The sequence below is a fragment of the Leptidea sinapis genome, chromosome 7, assembly GCF_905404315.1.
Source record: "Leptidea sinapis chromosome 7, ilLepSina1.1, whole genome shotgun sequence".
Taxonomy (NCBI): Eukaryota; Metazoa; Arthropoda; class Insecta; order Lepidoptera; family Pieridae; genus Leptidea; species Leptidea sinapis.
In genome coordinates this window covers 1,066,079-1,087,907 of record NC_066271.1, presented here as the reverse complement: position 1 = coordinate 1,087,907, position 21,829 = coordinate 1,066,079, and the positions used below count along the sequence as shown (strand labels likewise).

The 21,829-nt window shown below is 34.8% G+C and overlaps 1 protein-coding gene across 3 annotated transcripts in view; it reads left to right on the top strand.

Moving 5' to 3' along the window:
* The window catches only part of LOC126965510 (uncharacterized), a 154,111-nt gene that overhangs the window by 91,642 nt on the left and 40,640 nt on the right, over nucleotides 1-21,829 (top strand). For all 3 annotated transcript variants that reach the window (XM_050809150.1, XM_050809149.1, XM_050809151.1), the window contains exon 4: nucleotides 17,897-18,084. In XM_050809150.1, the coding sequence (XP_050665107.1) occupies nucleotides 17,897-18,084 (188 nt within the window). The remainder of the gene's footprint in view (nucleotides 1-17,896; nucleotides 18,085-21,829) is intronic.

The following is a 21,829-nucleotide window of genomic DNA, read 5'->3' as shown; positions in this document are numbered from 1 at the left end:
GTCGCCATTCGAAGACTTTACTGCCACAATGGTACGACCGTACTAAACACAAATAGATAAATGTTTATTTATGTTTTTATGTTCATTATATTTCATATAGCACATATATGAACATCCCTTTATTAAGTCTTTACCAGAATAGTTTTAACTTTTTCGGTCTCCTCCAAGGAGAAGTAAATGGTAAGGTTGGGATTATTGCGTCGTTTAGAGCTCCGATATTCGCACACATCTGGCAGACCGCGTGAAACTAAGCCGACTCGTCAATCATTGTGATCGATCGTGATATCAGCTGGTCTCTTGTGATTTAGTGTCGGATTTATATCGTACTACACTAGAAAAAGTTCGCAATAATGAATTGAAGACTTGAAGTTCAAAGAATCGTAAATCAAATAGGCGTAAACTCTAGCGGCTTTACAAATAAACTTGGTATAAATAAACCATACGCAAAATGTCTATTTATAAACATTTTGCATATTCATGGGTTATTCTCAACTTCATGCCAAGTTTTTTTAATTTTCAATTTTAAATCGCAAAATTTGCATGTTTAATCTGACTGAAATAAATCGTTTAATATAGTATATAGAAAAGTGTATCATACTTATTACTATAGCGTTATTATACCTTTTAGTGAGATTATCATAAAAAATACCTCATTTCAATTTACATAAATTGTAATATAGTTGTTCGAATTATAAGTGATTACTGGAAAACTTATGGACGGATTTTAATTGATTTTTAATTTGTTGGATTTATTACTGTCCCGAATAGCAGAATAATATAAAAAAATTGAAATATTGACGAAAAATAATAAAATACTTTCTATCATCATTATAAGAATTTTCTAGAGGAACATCTCTGGATCTACTGAACCTGAATTCTGTTACCAATACAAAGCCACATTTTATGTGAGTGTCATAGGCTATATTAAAAATGTTAAGGCTAAAAATGAAGACTTCTTCGTGGTAGTCGGATTTAAAAGTATGTCGAAGAAAAAACGGCCGTACATTAAAAAATATTTATATCCCAAAACAACATTTTCCGGGTCCGCTAGCAAGTAAAAAATCAATAAGTTTTAAATGTTTAATAAATTGTAGCTGTATTTTTACTCATAACTCTCGCATGTTTGTATATACGCTACTTTATTGTAAATCTATGCTCAGAACCTGTAATATAACCATTATGAAAGCTTCATACAATTTGATGCTATGGAAAGTTTGACATTTGACCTTATCTCAACGTATTGTATGGCATCGTCATGTTTATGGGAAAACATGTTAGAAATTAATAATGAAAAATAAAACAAAGTAATTGAATTACTGTAACGTGAGAATGTATTGGTGGCTCTTAATAATTTCTCACAATACATCGTTTTGTATTGTCTAGAGGATTTTTGGATTTTACTTCTTTATGGCGCCTTTCCTGGCTAACGAACTGAAGGCGAAACGTAGAAATTCTGCATCCCTTACATTAAAAACGCTGGTTCGAATCACTATTGCAGTAACAACTCATAACATAGCCTCATACTCATAGAACCTAACACAAAACTTCCGTTTCTGGAAACAAAATTTAATGTGTTTTTAAATGTTAACACCAAGAACAGACATTAACTTATAATGCCTACTATTCAGCTAAGTCAAGTTAGAAAGTTTTTTGTGGGGCGACGTAGGTATATACTTTTACAAGAAGAACCCAGGAAATAGTGAAAACAAATGTATTAGGTACGAAATTGTTAAAAAACTTTGTGTGGTAAGGGTAACTATAAAATAAATGACTTTCTTATTGATACCACAAATTGGGAATGTAGCGACCGCCCTCAGGCTGTTAAATTATAAGTTTAGTTGTACAGTATTACTTTAAAAAAATAAGCCCGCTGAGTTTGTTGCGCCCGTTCTTCTCAGAACTGAGGCATTCTTTTTACTTTACTTATTCGTGCTATATATCAGCTTGGTTATAGACAGTCTCTCAAAGAAAAATTTAAAGAAATAAATATTATTACTGTTCATTGTCAGTACATTTATGAAAATTTTATATACGTTCACAAAAATCGTCACCTTTTTGCTCTTAATAGTGATTTTCATTATTATAACACTAGAAATAAGGGATTGCTTGTAACTAATTCTAGTAGGCTTCACAAGATACATAATAGCTTTAAGGGTAAATGTATACACTTCTATAATAAAGTCCCGGCCACTGTTCAGGCATTATCTATAAATAAATTTAAATGTTTTATAAAAAAAATGGCTCTGTCGTAAATCCTATTACTCCACTGCTGAAATGATCGGACAGCCTAGGACTAGATTATGATTTCTTTATAGCGATAGAAATGACTGTACAATATTGTATATTTTTATTGAAAAGAGCGCAAAAAAAAAGAATGCTGGGAGAGTTTCTTGCGCCGCTTCTTCTCTCCCAGAGCGCCATTTGTTTCCGAAGCGGTAGTAGTATCTAGTAGTTATTAGAAATTACATCAAAAAGAATTCTAAAGGAATCAATTTTGAGAAAATAAATGCCTTTGCCTTTGCCTTACTTCTCTTTTCTTCTTCTTTCACTCTCTCCATTCTCAAAATAATGTATGACCGTAAATGCCAACACACTCCTATTCCTATTATGCTAATTAATCATTTACCGTTACTGCTATACTGCTTTTTTTTTTTTTTTTGAGAGGAGTAAATACGATTACGTATTTACGCCCCGAAACGGGGCGTAATATGTCGGACTCGAGTGTCCGCGTAAGCGGACACCCCATACCGACTAAAACCTCCTCTGTGCTGTTAGCAGCCCTGGCTTTCACAGCGAAGTAGGACCAGTTGCCTAGTTCATCGACGGCGGCTTGAAGTACTTTAATGTTCCTGCTCAAGGTTGAGCGGTTCAATAGAGCGGAGCCAAAGTAGAGTGCCGTATCGTCAGCGTACTGAGCGAGCTGGACACTCGGAAACTTGGGAATGTCGCTCGTGAAGAGCGAGAAAAGAGTGGGAGAGAGGACTGAACCCTGTGGCACGCCAGACCTGATGGGTCTGGGTGAGGATAGGGTGCCCTCTACTCGATATCGGAAGGAGCGATCAGTAAGGTAGGCTCCTATGATGCGCACGAGCCTGTCTGGCACTCCCAGTTGATACAGCTTGAATACTAAGCCGTTGTGCCATACCTTGTCGAATGCCTTCGCGACATCGAATAACACGGCTGCCGTGGTAGCGTAAAGTTGACGCCGTACGAGAATGTACTCGGTGAGTCGGTGAGCCTGCTGGGGACACGAATGAGCGGTTCTGAATCCGAACTGTATGTCGGGTATCAGGTTGAGCTCCGCGATGTAATGATTAAGACGCGCGAGAATTAATCTTTCATAAAGTTTCCCGATCGAGTTAATTAAGCTAATAGGCCTATAGCTACACGGATTAGCTTTAGGTTTATTGGGTTTTGGGATACCGATAACAATGGAATCCTTCCATTGTTCGGGGAACGCGCTATTAGACAATAGAATATTAAAAATGGTAACCAATAAAGTAATAAGAGTCGAGGGTAGGATTTTAAGAACCCTATTGTTTATAGTGTCAGGCCCCGGGGCCTTCTTGGAGTGAAGCTCCTTAATGATTAGCTTCACCTCTGTAAGAGGTGGGTTTTATTACATCACCTGAAGGGCTCAGAGCGGAGCGACGTTCAACTTCACGATCAACTTCGTCAACGTGTGTCGGGTCGGCTGCTGCATTTGGAGAGCACTGACTCTCGAGACTATCGGCGAGGCATTCAGCCTTCTCATCGTCATCGAGCGCCGGCTGCAGTCCCGGTCTGTCCAAAGGAGGCATGACAGTGGGCGGCTCCTGTTTGAACGCGCGAGGCAGCTTCCAGAAAGCCACATGTGATGGCTTAAGGTTGCCGAGCAAGCGGTCCCAACGTTCGCCGCGGAGTTCCGCGATACGTTCCCGTACCACCCCGCTGTAGGTAGCGGAGGTGGCGCCTATTCTCGACCGACGGATACCTGTCGTAATGTCTAGTGGATCTGTGCTTCTGTGAGAGTAAGTTCCTGACCTCTGGAGGCAGGTTTAGGCGATGCGGTTGCATCCTCGGAACCTGCCTGGAGCAGGCCTTGATCCTATTCTGTATATGTGACGTCACATGAGAGATAGCACTGTGAGCCGTGTCGACCGAGTCGATGACGTCCGGTATAAGGTCAAGGTCGTCGGACTTGATAGACTCGAGATCCTTTTCCAGCCGTTGCCAGTCGATCACTGTTTTCGTCGGTGGTTGAAAGTTAACCGGTGGGCCTAGATTTAGGACGACGGGCCGGTGGTCTGAATCTAATTCGTGAAAAACCTCGATTGAATTTACATTGAGCGTTACGTTCTTAAGTAACGCAACGTCTAGTATGTCGGGTCGGTGCGCGACGTTATCCGGATAATGTGTTGGTTCGTCGGGTGCTATTACTGAAAAGTTCAGCGTGTCTGTCAGCGAATCTAATAAGATTCCGTTTCTATTTGTGGCTCTACTGTTCCAGCTGGAGTGTTTGGCGTTAAGATCGCCACCCACTATGACTGCAGCCCCGTGGCCGAGTAATGCTTCTATATCTGTGTATAATACTTTTTTGTTGGGCGGAAGATAAGCTGAAATAACAGTGATCGGCTGGTGATTCGCCATACTGACCCGGATGGCAGAGGCCTCGATGTTAGTGAGGACGCTATACTGCTCTGGAATTTTCTCCCTTTAGATACCAAATAGTCCAAATCTCTATCTATTTTTAAACCAATCATAATGTTCGCACGATGAATAAACAAACATCTTATGCCTACTACTCGCTTAAGTCGACTTAGTACCTACGTTTTTTAAACATTTCACTTTGCGACACATAAAAGATTTATATTTAGTTGTTAATTGAAGTAAAACTTGCATGTACTGACTTTACGTAATTATTACTGGTAAAATTGTGAATGTAATTGTAATTGTTAGCTGTTTAATTAAGTTAAACTGTTATTGTTATTACAATGTGCGTTTGAAACAATCTAAATGGTAATATTATGCATTTTTTTCTTTAATGTCATGAATTCTATTTAATAGAATTGTATTGTTGGTTTGTTTATCCAATTCTATATATTATTGCTGTTAAATTATTGTTGTTATTTGTTATTATGTTTTGTTAATGTTAACCTGTATTTGCAGTATTTGTTCCAAATAAAGATATACTTACTTACTTACTTAAATAATATTCCAGTTAGTCAATAATACTAGTTGATGTGTATCAATAAATTTTCATAATATTATACATTAGTAATATTTATTTATTAAATAATAATGTATATATGTTCTTCCTGTTTCGTTTCAAAACTATTTCAGATTTTTGTAGTTATTAGAGATTTCTGCTCCTATTTATTTACCAAACAAATAATTAAAGTACTAAATTATCACATGCACCTCCTAAGGAATAGCAATGAACATCAGAGAAGCCGTCATTCAAACATTTTTTTCCTCTAAGTATTCATTGATAGATAAGAACCTTTTTTCAAAGAACTAATGATTTTTTAAATATTTGTTTCGGCTTCTAAGTGTTCTGCTAACTTGTTATACATTTTAATGACATTAGACATGGAACGGAACTGTGTAATGTTAAATTAGATTTAGTTAACAAATGATTATTTTTATAGCGAGGTATTTTGTCCCGGTGCGAGTCTATGATTTTATTGTAAAACTTTGGGTATTTTCTTACAAAATAACATATTTCGAGTATAATATATAAACACTGTAATATTTAGGATAGTATCGTTTTGAAAGTGAGGTTTGCAGCTAACTCTTTGTAATATTTGCATCGCATACATTTCTTCTGCATAATAAAAAGTTAGTGTGAATCTAGGCAGGTACACTGTATTTTATGTTTACTTTATTCAAAAGTTGTTGTGTACTCAATTTAATATACCGTTTCGAAATAATAAAAAACTGTCTATTCCAAAATAAAAACATCACTTTGGATTATTTATTTGCAAAGGTTTGAGTGAAAAAACTTATAGATATTGATCGCAAAATCAATATATCTTAATGAGTCAAATGACATTTCAGTAGAATAACTCAAGTGTACAAAAACTGGTCCAAACAATAAACCTTTATTACTTTACAAATAAACACTTATCTTTCACTCTATAATATAATATCGTAAAAGTTTTTCATGTATCAGGGAGACAGACCGAAGAATTTTATTATTACCTGTTTCGCTTTCTTCAATATTATTACTATTTCCATACACGCTTGCGAGGGTGCAAGTGCGTGTCGAGAACCTGGCAAGGTACCTCTACATGGAAGTATTCATTGATCCGTGTAGTTCACGCGATATGCCAACAAACTTTAACTAAACTAGGGGAACTAACTCATTATTATATTCTTAGCCTACACTTTTTACTTGTGGATTAGAGAACTTGTATAGGACATTAAGCGAAAATTGTTATATTTCTTAAGACTTCAAATAAAAATGTAATTCCATTTTAAACTCCATAATATGTAAAATACTACAATAAAGCAGGATTTTTAAATTTACAGTACTTTTTCCTGGTCATAAATATCTCTGAATGTTACTCTATTTTAATATGGCAAGCTAGCTGCATACTAGATGATGTATATCAAACTTGATTTAGAAACTTACATTATTTGAAAATCAACACAAGTTAAACACACAAAAAAAAACAAAATTCACCAAATATTTGAACTCTATAATTGCTCAGCGCCGCGCGCTCATCTATGTGTAACGAAATTGTATTTTTGTTTTGCCTTAAAAATCCTGATGCCAGAATGATTACCGATAAATTTTAATATTTTTCAAATTAATTCTTACCTACAAATACGCCTTAACTGCTTCTTATTAGAACCGTTTGATTTTGTGAATCAACAAAAATAATTCAGCCATATTTGCGGATGAATTATTGCAAAATGTCGTGCGATTATAAGTTGCGCTAATATTTTTGAGATCACTAAATCAATACAAAATCTTAAATATATTCTAATGAATTGTTAGATAAAATATTGCATTCGCGTTTTATTTTATATTAGAGTAACAATACATACTTCTCTCTTGAAATACATCTCTGTAGTGTAGTGCGTCTAAAGTGGTTTTGCACCAAAGGGGTTAACCCATCGGCGCTATAACCTATTGTTCCCTAAGGATCAACGCTTTCATATAGGAAACCTCCCTGAGATAAGGAAAGCAGATCTTATATAAATCTAAAATAGTCATTAACGATTGTTTTCGATACGTTGTGATAACCAATACGATAATATACATTTACCAGTGGCAGGCTCCCTTGCACAGGATGCCGGCTAGATTATGGGTACCACAACGGCGCCTATTTCTGCCGTGAAGCAGTAATGTGTAAAATTACTGGGCAAATGAGACTAAACATCGTCTGAGACTAAAAAACGTCTCAACGTGACGAGCGCAGTTGTAGTGTCGCTCAAAATTTTTGGGGTTTTTCGAAAATCCCGAGCGGCACTGCATTTTTATGGGCAGGGCGTATCAATTACCATCATCTGAACGTCCTGCTCGTCTCGTCCCTTATTTTCATAAAAAAAATACGAATATAATGGATAATCCAGGAGTAAACAAACAAATGCAAAGGCAAATCTAGAGGTGCGGGTTCTAAGCGGGTTAACACCGGAAATGAAGGAAATTTAAAAAAATAGCAATAGTGATATATTGAGATCATTGCCTGACCTTAGAGCAGTGAATATCATGCGCCCTCTCTGGCTAATAACATGGCGCTGAAACTAATAAGATCGCACATATAAATTTTATAATAAATTTCGTTTATTTCAAAGATTACATACACATTTTTAGTGGTGGAGACGAAAATGACGACATGACTGTATATAGGTAGAAATTATTTATCGTTATCATACAACCAAGAAAAGTACATAATTCACGTAGGTAAATCAAAATAAGTTTCCAATTTAAAATTGAATGGACAGATTGCAACGGAAACCAAATCTACGCAAACAAAGCCGCGGGTTGCCGCAGGTAACACACATATATACAGAGTGACGCATCAATGGCAACATTAAATGAACACACCGGTAGAACTACTTAACCGTAAATATAAAAAAATAAATCAAAAAATTTAGACAATAATTGAAATTTTTATAATTTTCAATCAAACAAATGATATTTTTGGAAAAAAAATTAAACCTTTACGTGGTTACTACTCAGATACAAGTTCTGAACGGCTAGAGCGCGGCATGGGACAAGCAGGGGGCCCACTTCTAAAATCGATATTCGATAAATCGGAGATTCGATGTAGATAATTAGTCGTATCGAATCCTACTCTTTGTTACATCGTAATCAATGTCGAAACGATGATTGAACGAACGAAACATTATTCGATATTATCGGTCCTAACCCTACTCTAAGTTGAAAATGTCAGAGACGAATATTCGAATTTAACAAATAATCAAACGTCACTTTTACGATAATCTCAACGACACCTAGGCTGTCGATGCTATTATCGTTTCAAGTTTTATAGATATATTTGCCATACAATGTACATACTTAATAAATATTATTGAAATAATTATATGTGATTTACTATTCAACAGAATTTTTTACTACTAAGTTATTTTGTTGATCGTTTATGCGTAGAAATAATGCAAATTGCCGCTTGAGAATTAGGAAGTCGACGAGAAGGGTTGAGTTACTTCTTTTTACATTTTATTATCCTCAAGTTTTGTATTATTTATTCAATTTTAAATGGACATATTATATTCGTTACATATTTTTTTAACATTTACATTATGTGTAAATAATACCAAATTGGTGGTGCAGAGTCTGGCATGGTCCTTAGCGCCTAAACCATGTTTTGACTTTTGACACGTAACAGCGACATAGCACAGATAATGTTTAGGTTTGAACATATTTCATTCACACTAACATCGTAAAAAAATCAAAATATTAGTCTATGGTAACGATAAACGATAAGGAATTCGAACATTTGTTAGAGTAGGTTAGTTGCGATATATTCGGAGTATTATCGTATCGTTCCGAATGTATCGTTGTCGATTTTGCGAGTTGACCTCCTGGTGTCAGTGCCTACGTCAGGGCGCAGCTACTAGATTACTTACAGGATGTTCCAAAATAATATTATAGAAAATTGATTTATTAGGATTTATGTGAATTGTATATTTTTATCACCAGCTCCACGCTGTATAAACCAAAGCTTGGAAAAATATTCTAAAAATTTAAATAGATATTATATTCTTTACTTCTAAGAATAAAGTGCTTCATTTTTCGCAGTCGAATAACAAATCTGGAGCCTCATTTATATTTTATATCGCGCTAATGATGCGCGCCCGAGACGCTTTTCCGGAGAAACCGAATACCGTTTTCTGTGTGCGGAAAAAGATATACGTTTTATCGCTGTGAAAATTATTGCGCTAATATACGAAATAAATTCTTATACTTCTGCATTATGCTATAATTTACATCTTGCGAATTTTCCGGGAAATATGTAGTAAAGAGAGCGTATAAAATCATTGGTTATGTATCTGGAAAATGGATCTAACGAAGGGGGGAAGGAAATCGGATTTTTAAAGGTCAGGAAGAATAATCACTCTGAGTTTAATATTTGTCATTTGGTGGTATATTACCAGAGCAATTAATATAATATATAAGTGTAGAGTATCACTACGTCTGTCAAATCACTTGAAATTTTTATTAGTAATAAACTAAACTGATATGTCTAGAAATTAACTCGTTTTGGTCTATGTTTCAATACAAAAAGCGAATTGATTTCGTAGTTATTATAGTCGTGTTCGCATCATTTGAATCATATGGCGTGAAATGCCTAGGATATCATCCCCACCATCTAGATGTGTGGCGGTCCTCCACAGTGCGGTTTTCAAGGAGCTTTCTTCCACGTACTACAAAGCTGTGGAATGAGCTTCCTTGTGCGGTGTTTCCGGGACGATACACCTTAAAAAAAAGCGCGTTCTCCTCCCTTAATGACCGGCAACGCTCCAGTGATTCCTTTGGTGTTGCAAGAGATTGTAGGCGGCGGTGATCACTTAACACCAGGTGACCCGTATGCTCGTTTGTCCTCCAATTCCATAAAAAAATTCCTGATCACGACACACTGTGTTCGTCTCCCTGTGACTTAAAGACGTTATGTTCAGAACCTGTCGGTCAAAGTATTGCTATGATGGTTAATCGTGCATCGTAAAGCTGCTCGAATTATCGGGGTGCAGTATTCTGTTAACGGCTACATCCGTTGGCTTATTGTCTATCTCTATATGTCGCTTAATTGTGTGTCTTCTACCGCATTTATCACGCATGTTCCGAAGGGCTGCTTGACCTGATTTCTGCCGCCGAATTCTACCTTCGCAAGACACGCCACAAATTAGGATATCATCCCCACCATCTGGAGTTGTACTCCCACAGTGCCGTTATCAAGGAACTTGAAAACACGTACAATCAAGATATGGAATGATGTGCGGTGTTTCCAGGACGATACGATATACTACTTAAAGCGTGTGCACCTTTCTAAAATGCCAGTAACGCTTCTGTGAATCCTATTTTGTGTTCCTATTGCATAAAAAAATTACCTAATAAGTCAGTTTAGTTCTTTAATTTCGTTTGTGCCATACAGAAAGACTATAAAATAGATTTATATACCTACGCGTTCCGTATCAGAGCCCTATGAAATTCTATTACGGACATAAATGTCAAAGGGGCAAGATCAAGCGATAAAGGCAACTAGAAATCGGTGTTATTAGAAATCTCAAACAGAAACACAATGGGCCGATGTTGTATCCACAATGTACGCTGAAGAATATTCAATCTCACTGGAACATCTATGTTTTGCTTGCGAATCACTAAACGACTATACTAATGACTTGCATACTGCGGTTGTATTTCTGTTAAATCAAAGATTTTTATTGCGCTATATCTAAGAGAAGACTGTGTTTTATGAGTTATTCCGTGTTACGAATAAGATCATTAATTGATGGAACATTGATACAATCTTATTACTCAATTGATGAGATAAGTATAAATAGTGTTTATGCTGCGTAAATATAATTCTGTTGATGAAAACATCGAAAATGAACAATATATTTTTTTTACCAATAGAAAGTAAAAACCAGGTCGCTGGCCTTTGAATTGGGAATATACATCGCATATTATCATCGAAAATGCATCGCTAATATTGCCTTAAAGATCCCTAATTGGTTTGGTTTTCAAAATAGACATAAGTAAGTGATTTATTATAACGTGATCAGCACTTTATTAATACTTTCATTATTGTATTAAATAGATGGTAACCGACTTTAAAAGGATTAGGGTGGTCACCAGGAGAAAATGCATCGCTAATATCTGGATCTGAAAGAAAAGGAATTGGGATACCAAAGAATAAAATTAGAAATTTTTGAATTTAAATTCAAAATATTATTTTAAATTACTTTTTGGACGCCATAAACTACCAGCCATTCGATAATTAATGCGTCAGACCTTGAGACGAACGGGCGCAGAGAATTTAGAAGGCTTCTTCGTATTTTTAAATAAAATTTTAGCACATTATTAGTCAGATAGATATGTTCATATAAATAATACATGTTTTAAACAATAAGCGATCCTCACACACGAGGGACCGACCCCAGAGCGAGAAACAATAAGCATATAAACCTGGCACTTAATTGAACTGGTACTTAAAGATACGGTGTTAGTATCAGCTGCGGCGTTTCATGGCCGAACACTAAAACGATACTTAAATATATACAAGTATCAATACTGTTTCAAACACCATTCGATGTTCCATAAAATTCATAGAGATACTCATACCGTGATGAAATTTACACGGCAAACAAAAGTGTGTACTCAATTTTAAATAGCCTTTAGCTGGATGGTCATTAATTTTATCATAACACTCGGGATGAGTTTCCACCGGAGTTAAGTGGTACTAGAGGAAATATTTAACTAATAAGTTAACTTTATTTATCCAGTCTCGTGTAGCGCATCTTGAATTGGAAATAACTTTTCATTGAGTGGGGTTTGTCCATTGAATGCAAGCAAAACATCTTTTTAGAACAATGAGCTTACTTAATGCTTAGTATATATATTAGTAGATCAAATAAATAGGAATTGGTCATCGATACACATTTAGACTTGCATTAATACGCGTAATTTGGGATGTGACCACTGATGAAGTCATTTCGGATGAGAATGCACAATTGCGCTTATACAAGTATCATGGATATGATACTTAACTAATAGTAATTGTTTAACTATTTAATTTTTATTATTTTATGAATACCTTGATTCTATCATAATACAATTGTTTTGAAAATTATAAAAATCATATTTTAGATGTATTCCTTACTCCATTTACTGCCTTGATGCCCCCTGATGGTATCATCCATGTTTCTATGCACTATTGCCCTTTGCTAATAGACCACATACTCCTTTAAATACATAAACACAATACTGATTTAAACAAGCTGAGTATTCAATTATTAATGAAGAGATACTTAACACCAACTGGGAAATATATTTTAAAGACAAATCTGCCGCTCAAGCTGTCGATTTATTTTATGAAATAATATATGAATTTATACGTAAGTATATCTCACCTATAATTATAAAGGCAAACCTTCCCAGTTTTGCTTAATGCATTCTTAATCCATATATTTAAAGATAAAAAAGGGCTTGGATAAAGTGGAAAAAATATAATATTACGTCAGACTATGAGGTGTGGTGTACAGTCGGACTTTGTTTTAAAAAAGAATCGATACATTATTACAGTGAATGTATGAACTTAGTAGAAGATAGTATTAAAATCAATTTTTGGCCATACTTTTCTAATATAAAAAACAATTCCTGGATAGCTTATAATGTATTTTTACAAAAATGATATAACTTATACTCCGATCGATGCATGTAACTTATTTTCCGACTTTTTACCGTGATATTGAATGCACTGGTAAGGGTGGAATAGTATGTGAAGGTGTGTAGACTCTTAAGCACTTTTTTGCAGTAATATTCTTTTTCTCAAGTATGTTGCCTTTTGCATCTTGGCTCGTAATTGTCGTCATACTTCTCTGACCTATATTGAAGATAAATTTATTTTGAACAGTCTCTATTCTGCTCGTATGCAGTCCATAGTGCTGGTGTGGAACCAGCAACTTGGCAACAATACTCGTAGTACTGCGACATACGAACAATATAAGATCTTCATAACTTTAATACTGCGGACGAAAAGGTCGATATCCTCCGCAAGGCTAAAACAACACTCTTATGAAATGAGATTTTTTAATGTCATTACAACAATTATACGCAAAAAAATTACAAGAACGCCTATCAATTTACACGTACGTCTTCTGTAACTTAGAGCCTATTTTGTGTGGGGCTTGGTGTGGGGAGGATGTTCAAATATGTCAACGCAGCCTCCGCTCGAAAATGTCCCTTTTAACGTTGAGAAATGCCGGTGATATAATGTTACTCAACCCAGACAGTGTTAATACTTCAAGGTAATATAATATGTGCGTTAAATATACTTCTATCTGTGCTCTATTTTATAAGGACCTGGAATAGACTCAAATTTAACATTACTTGGTAAGGAGACGTTTTGAAACGTTGTCTTTTAGCCTTCATTACACAGGCCTGGATACCATAATATAAATATACATTTTTATTCCAAACGTCTCTTCGCAATTCGAAGCATTGCTCAAGCGTCTATTATAAGTTTCTTACTAGGTTTCATTTCCTCGGCGTTCCTCAAGTAACATATCCAACGACCAACGAGCATATATACGGTTCGCCTGGTGGTATGGGTCCCATACCCCCTTACAACATCAGGGCATTCACAGAATCATTACCGAATGTATAAAACGTTGCATAAACGTACAAAATAAATTCGAAATCAATTTGATTGCTCGTCGTGCGTCGGTAATATGCTGTTATCTTCGCCAGTTGACAGAGCGGAGAGTGACGAAAATCTTATTCTGCCTTCAAAGAAATTCCTTAGGCTTGTTATATTTTAACCATTCGGCTTATTTCTTGTTGATTGTTGCAGTTATTAAGAGTTTGGGTTTGTTGTGAATTTGCCATTTGATTGCCACGAAAAGGGTCGATTTAAATTGTCACTCACGGGATTATGCCCATTCCTGTGAGAAGGCTACCAGTGGGACGCACCTTTACACAGGCTAGATTATGGGTACTGACCTTAAGGGCGCCTGTTTCTGCCGTGAAGTAGTAATGTGTAAACATTATTATGTTTCGGTCTGAAGGGTGGCGTAGCTAATAAAATTACTGGGCAAATGAACTCAGAATTTTTGCGTTTTTTCAAGAAACCTGAGTGGCATTGCATTGTAATATACAGGTTGTATTAATTACCATCAGCTGAACGGCCCGCTCGTCTTGTCCCTTATTGTCATATAACAAGGCAATACAGAGACATTAGCCGGGTCTGTCGAGGATGACGTTAGCTCCTGAAATCTATCAACACCCCAGAATTAGGTTAATTATTCTAAAGAGGTTTTTCTTCCTCGCGATCCAGATGATTAAGCCATGATTGCTGTAAAGGTTCCGGTTTATGATAGTCATTTACTTCAACAATGGCGACTGATCAGGTCACTGGCTCAGGTTTGTTAACCGCCGCCTGATATTGTTGTTCATTTAACACCACCCAGGAGGTACGTCTAGGGCTGTGATCAGGTAACTCTAGGGACACGAACAGCTCTAATAATATCTCTGTCTAATAATTAACTTACAAATTCCACAATTTTTTTCCTAATTAGGGTTTTTTTTGCTTAATTTAGTTACAATATAATATGTAGTATCCTACAATCAAATTTATGATTAAATAGCCCGAGTGCGTTCACTATATTCCCAGTGTGTGGTATTAAGAAAATCATTTATGTTATAAGTAACCTTTACCACACAATTTTTTTAAATATTTCTTTTGAATTTAGTAACACATTTGTTTTAGACAATTTCGGGGATCAAGTTGGAAAAGCATATCGCCCAATAAAAGACTTAATAACTCGACTTAACCAAGTAGTAGGCATAAGAAGTTTTTACTTGTTACAAACTTGACAACATGACGTCTACTTTTTCTTTATAAATATAGATATGTTACGATATATAATGATTGAATGATTTAATTGAGATAAGGACTGTTTATCTCAATTAAATTAACAAAACAAAAAAATCTACTAAAATATGACGAGATTTTATATTTAATCAACATTTATATAAAAGATTTAAAGGAATACTTTGGGTGGAATATAGATTTATTTAACTGTAGCAAGAGATTCTCATGTATAATTTATGAGTTCCATTCCCTAGCGGCTCCTACGGGATCGTTATTGCGAATTATTAAATTAAATTGCCCGTGAATCGACAGTATTCGCCTATTCACCTATACGGTTGTATTATAAGCTGGTGTTAATACTTATTATCAAAACCATTTATTTAGTTCACCCATATTTCTTCTCGTAGGATTAGGCTGTGTTGCATCAACTAACTTTAGCACATAACATAACAAACATGTCAAAGTACTGGTTAAACAATAAATGTGTGGCACTATTTGATGATATTTAGATGACGTCATAACTTTAACTGTTAACCGTAACCGTCCAATCTTCGCCGGTAAAAGATATTATTAATGTAAATAGCTAAATAGCGACCTGTCAAAAGTTTTAAATTAATGTTCGTTATTGACTTAATATTTCACTTTTTTATCTTGAACTTCAATGTGTAATAAATTAAATCTTTATTAAGTGATTTATTACTTTTTAGTTTTTGAAGTCGATTTATTTAAACGAAGTATTTTTTATCATGACTTCTGATACCTAAATTGTTCTAATTATTGTAGCAATTGTTATATAAAATTAAGCATAAAATGATTGAGTTATTATGTAGAATATCGGAAAATATACTGGACATATAGATTTCAATTAAGTCATCAAGGTATCAAATTCCTTTAGGATTTTTTTGATGTCATGAGAAGAAGTGGCGCAATAAACCTTCCCAGCATTCTTTCTTTGCGCTCTAAGTTTTATTCCTAAGACACTTGGCTCTTATCAAAAAAAAATATTTTCATAGAAAATTTTAAAGTTTAAAAGTTATTAAAGTTTTATGAAACACTACAATGATTTGTTTTAAGCAGTACGTGCTCAGTCATATGTGTAGGTACGGACGAAGTCGCGGGTATCAGCTAGTTTTTGAATAAATGTTATCTTTGCATCATTGTGAAAATGAAAGTGCTTAAATTCGTACAAAATTTATTGGACACATTGCCGTATCGTAAACGATGATGAGAAGTTTAGCGAGGGACCGCTGTTTCTTAGATAACTTATACGTCTAGCTAGAACCTCTTGCTGTTAGGCAATGTATGACAACAGGCCAGGTTGCATACTTTAGTGTGCAAGACACCTACGTCTTACACTCGCGTTACATCAGTCACTTTGTATAAGTGTGCGTGTGTTGGTGAAAATAGAGGCTAACAGTTCATCGCTGTTTGTATCTATGTAGACGTATAAATTATCTAAGCTAGAAGTCAAAGCCTAAGCTTGATATTCTAACAGCTTAAATCAGACTTCGTCGGACGTTTCCAGCCAATTAATTCAGTAAAGCTTTTAGAAATTCATATCTATGGCTGGCGCAGAGATAATAAATCTCTAAATGCCATCGTTACACTCTTTTTGGCCCGCAGAATCCATTTATCTTTCCGAGTGCGATCGAAGAGCAATCGGAATACCTAAAATAAACATTCCGTAGTGATGGAAGATCGTGTTATATTTATTTTAATTTAGAGAAACGATTTACAACAGCCACGATCTATAGGTATTACAACCTTACCAACGGGTTTTGATAAATCTTATATTGAAGTTAAAGTTCTATAAAGTTCATTTTGTTTCAAGACAATATAAATGATAAGCCTACTTTATAATGAGCTTTTCAATAGGGACGAGTAAACTTTGACAGCGCATAGCGACCATCTTGTTAAAGTGCTAGCTGTCAAATTTGGCACGAACACATAATTAGTCGTGACATTTCACCGTGGAACTTACAGCTACACGCTTAAACAACGCGTAGAAATTGTTTAAATATATTATCAAAATCAGTACTCTGTTCGCCTAATTTTCCATGCATTGCGTGAAATTTATGGCGTTTAATGAAGAAAATTAAAACAACCGGATCGGTGATCGACGAAACAGAACCTGTACGCCACAGGAATGCACGATCGTTGGAGAATATTGTTGCCGTCTTAGAAAGTGTGCGAGAAGACCACAGACAGTCCATTCCGCGTCGTGCACGATAGTTGGTTCTTTCTGCGACACCAACTACTACACACCCACATCATTTCTGGACCTCGCTGGAACGTGACCCTCACGTTTTCCGTTCACCCCCTCGCTCTCGTCCTGTTGCGTCAGTACGGTTTGCAGTTTCATTACCGTTAGGTTCATGTCGTGATATATTCGTGCTATCACTGCATTGTTTTGAAAACTTTATGACTCTTGTGGTAAATAGTTCTGTAGTTTCTGTTGTTCTGTGTCGCTATAATAGTACTGCCCGAAAAATAAAAGCTTTTATACTTAACCCAGGTGCTTTCATGATTATGATAATAACAAAAAATTTCGATGCATTGAGAACCTCCTCCTTTTTTGTAGTTGGTTAAAAATAATCGGCATCACATCATAACACCTTGGCATCAATCTATAATACTGGCAAAATAAATCGTTGTTTATTTATTAATAATAATATCCTAGTGATATCCTACCGTAACAAAGCGACGTGACGTCATTGACGGTAAGTCAACAGCTAATGAAACCTGGTAGTAATATCGAGCGCTCTTCATGAAAAACCCTGTACTTAAACCACCAACGCTGTCATTGCCTGATAAAATAGGTACCATATTAATTACAATTAATTTGTTCACAGAAAACACATTTACAGTAGTAGTGGAGAAAGACGGACGGGGGCTGGGTATGTCTGTGTGCGGAGGGGGTGGTCTAGTGAGGATCCGAAGGTTGTATCCTCCGCAGCCAGCCTGGAAGACGGGCAAACTAGCGCAAAAGGACTTGCTACTCTCAGCTAACGGAGTTCCTTTAGCAGGACTTAGTACCTACGTAAGTTATTTTTACAAATAACATCTGCTGACAAATAACAGACAATGACATTTCACTGACAACCAATCTGATAGAAGCTAAATATTATTTCATGAATGCTATCTCTTAGATACATTGTGTAATGGTTATTTGACATTCCAATTAGTACCAACATTCAGTTATGATAATATTAATAGAATAATTTGTAACATGTTAATATTATATTGTTTTAGTTATTATATTTAGTATATTTTTAGTAATTGTAATATTATAATATAATCACATGAAAAATCTTAGTGATGTCACTTTATTATGAGGTTGGTAGTTTTGTATTATTAAGGTTGGTAGTAGGGTAATTGTTACGAATTGCTCTCGGCTAGTGGGCACATCTTGTTGGGGCAGTCGAAAGTATCGGACGTGCTGGCTGCTGGTCACCCGACTACCCAATTGTTTTAAATCATTTAATGTTTCTTGTATATAGTTGTGATTATCGTGAAGTAATTCAATATATATATTCTATTCAAGTAGTTCGTAAAAGTGTTCTTATTATAATTGCCTTACAATAAACAACTAAACTCATAGTCATGCTCTAACTCTGCCTACTGCCTATTCTATTGGGCAGAGTTTTCGTTCATAGACTTTAAAAATTACTGCCATGAAATAGGGTGTTAATTTGAATGAATGTTTTAATGTTATCAGACCTGAGAAGAACGGGCGAATGACACTGAGCGGGCTGCTTTTTTAAACAAAATTTCGTCGCAATATAATATCGCACAATAAAATTTATTATTGTGCAGCCTGAGGGCAGTCGATCCAATTCCAGTCAGTGGTATGATTAAGAAAGTCATTTATGTTATAGTAACCTTTACCACACACACGTTTACCGAAGACCGTTGAGTTGGTCTTTCCTATTCCTTACTCAGCGCGTGAATCGGTGTCATCCAAGATAGGTTTGTTACTACATACATAGTTATAGGTGTGATGTGCTTGAGTCGTGAGGAGGCGAGAGCGGGTCGCGGCGGAAGGACACCGATTCCAAAAATTACAATCATCGTAACTAGAGTTAGATTTATTAATGAGATTGTATAAAAATACGCAATTATTTTTATACTCTTTAGTGCATATTATATCTATTGTTTTGGAATAGTGTTTTTGAAGTCGGTTGTTTTTTTGTTAAAAATTTTAAGTCCTATTTTGAATAAAAATATTTGAATTTAATATAGATTAAATTGTTACGGGCAGAAAGCACACTTTAAAAGAGGATGTGGTAACTTAAGCAATTTTTATTTTAGAATGTAAATTGGGGTTATGTTAAAAATTATAATTAACTGTTGAAATTGTCATTAAATAACGATTCAATGGTCAAATTAGATCCGTAGTTGTGTAATATTATAATTTAAAATCATAATCTGTTTAGTCTTCTGGTTATTATCAATTTATCAAAGGAGAGAAAAAGAGGGAAATAATAATACAAGTATAATATAAAAATTGAGATATAATATACATCAGTCTTAAAAGCTTTATAAATCATGCTATTAACTGTTTTTGACAGGAAAAGTTTACCGTTTAATTCTTGAGAGTTCTAATGCTTCTTTGAGAGTTTGTTTCGATTTTGTTTTGTGAGGAACAAAGATAATTACAACTTTAGCGCATCCGAGATTATATTTTGTATTGCGTACTTTCTTATTTTTTACTGGATTCATCGGGTGTTCTGGCATTTGGCTATAACTACAGGTTCTCATCCAGACTAATGCTCCATCAATTATAATGGAAATTTAAATCCTTTTGAATGCTACTCCTTTTGTTGTGGAGGCACGGCATTCACTTTGTATTTGTTTATGATCAACGTGCGATATGATACGAAATACTAAACTAAATAAACATAATCTCATTTAATAATTCACAAAAGGCTAACGAAAATAGATTAAAACATAAGTGAATAATGTGTCCGTTTCTTTAAAAAAATCCGTGAAGAAATACGTAAATTACCCATCAAATAATATGAAATATTTGTAAAACTTAAGCTTGTTTAAAAGCGTTCTAAAGCAAACTAGCAGCAAAAATGAATGGGATTAGACTAGTTTTTTTTTAATTACAGGTAAGAAGCAAAGTACCCAATTTATGATATACAATGTACCTATATATACAAGAACAGGGCAGTAGAAAAAATGTAATGTTTTTATGATATATAACATAATATATCTTGACTAATAATTATAAGAAAACCCTTATTATTTGTATAATTGAAGATATCGAGCTCTGAATATTCTTGTGAAGTTTTGATTATTTTAACCTGAACAAAAAATCTATTTTGTTATTATTAACTAGCTCGCTATCCTAGTTATTCAACTAGCTTACCTCAGCGGTTTGGTAAAATGCTCTCAAAATACCTTCATTTATTAACAATAAATGCATATCCTAAACTCATAACTCTTTTGACTCTATTTGTGATTTATTTCCCTTTTTTAAACAAGAGATGTCGACTTGCAGAAATAAGGAAATAATTAAAAAGCAAAGTATCAAATGAGTAGTTTTTTTGGATTACTGTGAGTATGTTGATTTTGTGTAATTTTGAACCTGTAAATATAATAATAATATCTTAGAATAAGGATTGGTGTCCGCTGCGCTCCACCTAGATACCGCACTACCTAAGAATAATAGCTTTTTTATTTCGGCAACTATTTGATGCTTACGTACGTGGCATATTTACAACACTTATTGGCTTTTCTATCTTTAACCTTTCAAATTTAACATGCGCTTCGTGTTATTTTACATTGAAATAATAAAATACTAAATACGTTCTGATGATATTTGATCCCAGTGTCTTCCTCATTTCTTGTAGTATTATTATTTTGACAAACTTTTACTACGCAACTTGGCATTTGAAGTTCAATTATTAGCAAAGTTTAATAGAACATGTGCACGTCAACCTCACACATTGTTCAAGAATGGCTCGAGTAGGCCCAATTGGGCGTAGTATTAGTTGCCTCACTTTGCGACTACGACTGCGGTATCTAGTTGGAACAACGACCAATCCTTAATCGAAGAATAAGAAGTAATAAGCAGTGACAATAAGTTTCATGTCACTCCTTATAAGCTTTACATTAAAAATACATATATTTCTTTGACAGTCGTAACTGTCATGTATTGATTACACAATAAATTATATTTTCTTGTAAATAAACAAAAAAAGCAAGCAAACATATACATCTATATTTTGTCCCCTATATAATTATAAGAAGTCCCGACACGAATGATGTTAAGTAATATTAGAAGCACGTGGGTAGTTCCAGATTTCTTGTACACCACTTACAAAGTTTGTGTTCTATCATTGGGCTACGACGTGACAAGTATAAAGAAATAGTAATATATATTACAAACAACACATGTATTTATAAATATATAGACAATATTAGTAGTAGATATATTTATATAAGTGTGACTGTACACGTGGTTTCACTTAAGTATAAATCGTAGCTGTTGTGGCTTATGGAAAGGCATTTGGTATCGAGGATTTTGATTTTTGATTGATGATTATTAATTAAAATATAACTTGAATTTTTTCAGTTATATTCCTTTCGCTGATGATTTACGAAATTCACCCGGAAGAGTTTTTTTTTTTATTATGAACAGAACAACGTCTGTAGAGGGTCAGCTATTGCATATTAAATGACATACAAAATGAAACATACAGATAAACAATTACAATGAAAAGCTTTATTTTTTTATGACAATAAGCGACGAGACGAGCAGGACGTTCAGATGA